The following is a 6000-nucleotide window of genomic DNA, read 5'->3' as shown; positions in this document are numbered from 1 at the left end:
GGGGATATCACCTCATCAGCCCTGTTAGGATGGCTATTATTTCAAAAACAAAAAGTAAGTGTTGGTGAGGATGTAAAGAAGTTGGAACCCTGGTTCTCTGCTTGTGGAATAATGTAAACTGGTACAGCCAGCTAGGCTGGGTGGCTCATGCCTGTAATCCTAGCACTCTGGAAGGCCAAGTTAGGAGGATCCTTTGAGATCAGCAGTTCAAGACCAGCCTGAGCAAGAGTGAGATCCTGTCTCTACTAAAAAATAGAAAAGCTAGCCAGGACCAGGCAGGCTCCTGTAGTCCCAGCTACTCAGGAGGCTGAGGTGGGAAAATTGCTTGAGACCAGGAGTTCAAGGTTGTAAGCTAGGCTCATGGCATGACACTCTAGCCTGGGCAACAGTGAGACTCTGTCTCAAAATAAATAAAATAAACTGGTACAGCCATTATGGAAAACAGTATGGAGGCTTCTCAAAAAATTAGAAATAGAACTACAAAGTGACCCAACAATCCTACTTCTGGGTATTTACCCAAAAGAAATGAAATCAGTATTCAAAGAGATACCTGTACTCCATGTTTATTGGAGCATTATTCACAATAGATAAGGTATAGAAACAACCCAAATGTCCATCAACTGATGAATGGATGAAAGAAATGTGGTTATCTATATACAATGGAGTATTATTCAAATTTAAAAAAGGAAACCCTGTCATTTGCAGGGGATGGACCTGGAGGACATTATACTAAATGAAATAAGCCAGATACATAAAGAGAAATACTGTATGATATCCCTTACATGTGGAATCGAAAATAGTCAAACTCATAAAATCAGAAAGTAGACTAATAGTTATCAGGGGCTGGGGGGAAGGGCAGATGGGGAGAGGCCGGTTAAGGAGTACAAAGTTTTATTTTATTTTGAGTACAAAGTTTTAGTTATGCAAGATAAGTAATTCTGGAGATTATAATGTATAGTGTGGTAACTCTAGGTAAGAATAGTATACTACAGTCACCATGGGTGTGCAGGGGGAATTGGTTCCAGGACCCTGCGGATACCCAAATCTGCACACACTGAAGTCCCACTGCCCACCCTGCGGAACCCACATGTAAAAATCAGCGCTGCAGGTACGAAGGCTTCACATCCTGCAAATATTGTATTTTCGGTCCATCTTTGGCTGCAGACACAGATACAGAGGGCCAACTGCATGTATTGAAAAAAAATCCATATATAAGTGGACCCGAGAAGTTCAAACCCATGTCGTTCAAGACTCAACTGTATATACTTCAAATTTGCTAAGAGGGTGGATCTTAAGTGTTCTTATCACACAAAGGTAATTACGTGAGGTGATGGATATTTTAATTAGCTTGATTGTGGTGATCACTTCACAATGCATAATTATGTCAGAGAGCATATATATATGCGCTCTGATATATATATGATTCGATACATATATATCAAATCATCAAGTTGAATACCTTAAATATATACAATGTTTTAAAAGATGCTCTCTGATAAAAGCCTGATTTTTCTGTTTCTCCCTTTGTATGAAGTAACTTACTTTTTATGTCTATTGTGTAAAAAATTTCCAGGATATGAGTATATATAGGCAACTTTCTCTTAGGTTCATAACTGTATGGATTATTTGTTTGTATACACATACCTGCACACGATAGCTCAAATCCATATATCTTTTCTCAAAAAACATCAAAAAAAAAAAAAAAAGACGCTCTTTAAGATGAAGACGACCATAAGAAGAGCAGGCTTGGGGGCTACTAGTGAGTTAGGAATTTGCTTTGAGATGCCTCGTGGGTGTCTGGATGGAGATACTGAGCAGGAAGTCAGATGAGAGTGTGGAGTCTAGGAGAAGGGTCTGGAAGGATCCGTTTGGGAGGCATGGCTTTTGGGCATGGGCATAGGGGTGGTTAATTTTGCATGCCAACTTGACTGGGACACAGGATGCCCAGATATCTGATTAAACATTTCTGGGTGTGTCTGTGTTCCAGAAAAGGTTAATATTTGACTTGTTGATCATAAAACCTCCTTTATGAGGTAGGCCTCCTCCAATTGTTAAGGGATTGAACAGAACAAAAAAGTGGAGGAAGGTTGGATTTGCCTCTCCTCCGCCCGAATGCAGGGCTAGCACAGCCGTCTTCTCCTGCCCTCAGCACTGCAGGCTCCCAGGCCTTCGGACCCCAGCTGGGATGTACCTTTGGTCCTCACCAGCTTTCTTGGGTCTCTAGCTGGCAGACGGCACATGGTGAGTCTTCTTGGCTTCCATATTCGCCTGAGTTGACACCTTATAATAAATCTCTTTATGCAGCTCCTATTTGTTCTATTTCTCTATAGAATCCTAATATACATGGTATTTAAAGCCATGAGCTTGGATGAGTTCCCTGAGGGAGTGTGTTCAGAAAGGAAGTCAAAGGACTGGAACTTGTGCATAACACAAGACCAAGGACTGAGGCCTGGGCCCCCCTGATAAGGAGGAGCCAGTAATACAAGAGGAAAACCAGGAGAAGATGGGCCTTAGAGACCAAGAGAGCCAACTGCTGCAAACCTGACCCAATGAGTGTGGAATGAGGGGCTGGGAGAGCAGAGGATGACTGCTCTTGCTTTCCAAGGGCTATTTCCGGCACAGCCTTGAAGGAAGACCATTTAAGGAAGTTGGACCTTCTGGAGATAGTACTGTTCCTGGAGCCAGAAGCTGTCCACATGCCAGAACAGGTCTGCACTAGAAGTCCACCTCTCCCTGCATAATTTCCCTCTGGTCTCAACTTCTGAGCACTTAAGACACAGCTTGGTCAGTTCCACTCTGCCAGGTGTCTGCACTGAGCTGGGTGTCTGGGGCCTTGCTCCCACAGAATCTGTTGCTCCCCTCCCCAAACCAAGCCTATCTACATGTCTGAGTCTCCCACTAGGCCAGGTGCACTTTGGGTTTCTGGGAAGTTTCCTTACTTCTATATCCTTAATGCCAAGCAAGGTGCCTGCATCTAAGAAACTCAGTAAGCATCTATGAAACAGAAATACTCAATAGAGGCTCCTTCTCATACTAGTGACTAACCAAGACTGGCCTGTGCTATTCAGAAGCTCCAGGCCCTGGACATCCCCATCTGAAATCTTAGGTGCTGAGAGACCTCACCAAGGCCCTTGGCAGCACGGCAGGAACCCTCACCATGCTGTGCCTACTGATGCTCCTGAAGTTTGTGTCACATACCAAAGAAAGCACCAGGGACTTGTGTCTGAATCCTGGTTTGGGCACTCACGCTGTCTAGACTTCATCTCCCATCTCGAAAATGGAGATTATATAGATGCTAATCCCTTCAGATCCTCATCAGCCCTAAAGACATCTGGGGAAGTGTTTGACCATAAATGAGCTCGACAAACCTGAGTTACCAAAAGTCAGGGCTTTTTCTCAGCAGCTGACTCCAGACCCACCCAAAGCCACACAAGTCCCCCTACTGTATCGCACCTAGTTTTCCTCAAGCCACTTTGAGGCCAAACAGCATCTTCTTCTTTAGGCAACAGGAAACCAGGGAATGAGTGGGATCTGGACCCAGTGGAAACTCTAACAAGCCATGGACATACCCAAATATTTCCAGTGACTAAGGGCCACACGAAGAAGTTGGCTGGATCCTTCCTGGAAACTTGCTCCAGAATGGATCGGTCCATAGAGCTGTTCTGACCAAAGCCACCCCTGTTCTGGCCATCCTTGCCTTCTCTGGAGGTCAGCCTTTCCCTCGCCCCCAGGGCAGGGTCCCAGGCACCCCCAGCCCCCTAGCAGCAGACGACACACAGGCAGGTTCAGCATGCAGACAGTTTATTGACCCTTACTCCCCCAATAACTTTTCACTGGGCAGGGAATGAAAAATCAAAGGGAAGGGGATACAGAGATGGAAGTCAAAAGGGACACCTGGAACCTGCTGTGATGGAAAGGGGGCGTCTGAAATTGACCATCTCTCATTTCTGAGGCTCAGGAAGTTTGTGCCCAAGAGATCCACACTCATTCAGCTAAACCTCTTCTACCTGCTGGAGGAGAATAGGCATTACCCTGGCTCAGGCTTTCTGCCGGCCTTTCCCAGACTTGGCTGTCACAGTTGGTGGGGTCACTAGCATTGTGTGACCAGGGTATCTTGACCTAAACAAACAGGCAAGGCCTGGCTCCATCCACACAAGCAGAGAGACAAAAGTGACTGATAAACAGGAGATCTGTAGCACAGAAAAAACGGGAGAGGGAGTGTGTGTCAGAGTAGACAATGACTTCAAAATGTAGTGTAAACCCACAGAGGGGATGACTAAAGGCTGGACACCATGATTAAGTAAGAAAACATTGACTCTGTGAGCTGACCTGACTTCTGAACAAACCTCCTAACAGAGTCTTGCTCATGGTGTGTTTTGGTCCCCTTGACTCTACTCAACCATCATGGGAGCAGAGGAAGAAGTGGTGGTCTGCCCAGCAGGAGGGGACTGTGATGACTGTCCAGATCTCTGTGGTCAGAGGGCATTGCAGCCACCTCCAGCCCTGAGCCTGGGACAGACAAGAGGGAGCAGGAGGCTGATTCCGGGAGAGCTGGCCCACGGCCGGCCACCTCCTGGGCTCCTCTTCTCCTCTTCTACCGCTTCTTCTTGGTCTCCTTCTTGGGCCTTTTGTTTGCAGAAGGAACAGAAGCCTTGGGCTTTCTCATTATCTCAGCACTTCTGGGCTCAGAGGGTTCTGCCTCCTGCATGGTGATAAAAAGGAGAATCCTGCTTAGATGAATCAAGTCTGAAACCAGCAAAATGAGATCACGTCTGAAGGGACCTTGCAAACTGTAGCATGCCACCGGAACAGGAGGAATGGAATCCATCATTACGGGGACCCAGGACCTACATGTACGCAGAACTGCGCTGGGAGGTCTCACAGGCCTACGTGGAATCTGGGTTCTTTTGCAGCCAAGTGACCTCCTGGGCAACTTACTTTCCCTTTCTGTGTGTTGCTTACTTACCTGTGAGATGGAAAAAGTGATGCACGCCTTGGGGGACTGACGTGAGGAGGCAAACACACATGGAAAACCCCAGAAAACAGTAGCTGTACCCAGTGGCTGGCCAGTCACCCTGTGGCAGTGAGGCAGACCCACTATGGATTGCTCCCCTCCCCCATGCTCTGTGGAGGAGGCAGAACTCCAGACCCTCCCTGCAATGGGAGAAGCTCTGTTTCTTAATCTATTCCATACATTGTGATTTGTTCCCTGTAAGACTCATTTGAAACAAAGTTCTGCTGCTAAGGAAAAAAAATGGTTCAAAATCACAGACCCAGACCCAGACCCAGACTTTATTGTGCTGATGAAGAAGGCGGACTCTAGGGAAGAGACATGGCCTGCTCCAGGCCACTCAGGCTCACATCAGAATTTGGAACAGGCTCAGTTTGCTCCCATCTAGTATCCTCTCCTCCTCTGGCTGGTAACAGCAATGTGCTGCAGCCAGGAAGGAGCTCAGAGAGGCCAGGCTAGCCCAGAAAGCACTGTCCACAGCCCTGGGCTCCATCGGCCCACAGTAGACTTCATTCAGCCTGCAGTGTTTATTTTTTAAAAATTTAAACCAACTGGGACACTTCCCATTAAATCTGGATTCCTAGCTTTTCCTGAAAACTAAACATCCGGTGACATTGGCCCTATATTCCCTTGTGGCAGCAGTAGGCTGAGCACTGACTGTCCCTTCACTCAGGTGCCCACCCCAGACCCCACCCCACATCCCCCAGCACTATGATAGAGAAATGATTCTCAGGACCTGTGCTCTTTGTTAAAAACGAGAAGATAAAAGGTAGACTAAGACACTGGAGGGAGCACACTTTTGGATGAGGAAATACCTTCTGTGTTCAACCTGCCAATCGCTTCCAGCTCACTTATCTCTGCTTCCCTGCTCACCCCCACCCCACCTTCCTCCTCCGCCCTGGCCCAAGTCCCTGCCCTACAGAACAGGAGGGACCTGCCCGGGTGGGGTGGTCCCTGCTTACCATCTTGTCTAGAGACCTGTCAACTTC

General features: G+C 47.1%; 1 protein-coding gene across 2 annotated transcripts in view; it reads right to left on the bottom strand.

The window, feature by feature from the left end:
• Positions 1-3788: 3788 nt before the first annotated feature.
• The window catches only part of MANBAL (mannosidase beta like), a 33910-nt gene continuing 31698 nt past the window's right edge, over positions 3789-6000 (bottom strand). For both annotated transcript variants that reach the window (XM_053574568.1, XM_053574567.1), the window contains exon 3: positions 3789-4702. In XM_053574568.1, coding sequence (XP_053430543.1) covers positions 4595-4702 — 108 coding nt within the window. In that variant the 3' untranslated portion in view covers positions 3789-4594. The remainder of the gene's footprint in view (positions 4703-6000) is intronic.

Source organism: Nycticebus coucang, chromosome 21 (genome assembly GCF_027406575.1).
Source record: "Nycticebus coucang isolate mNycCou1 chromosome 21, mNycCou1.pri, whole genome shotgun sequence".
NCBI classification, from domain to species: domain Eukaryota; kingdom Metazoa; phylum Chordata; class Mammalia; order Primates; family Lorisidae; genus Nycticebus; species Nycticebus coucang.
The sequence above is the reverse complement of the archived record's forward strand: the minus strand, read 5'-3'. Positions and strand labels throughout refer to the sequence as shown.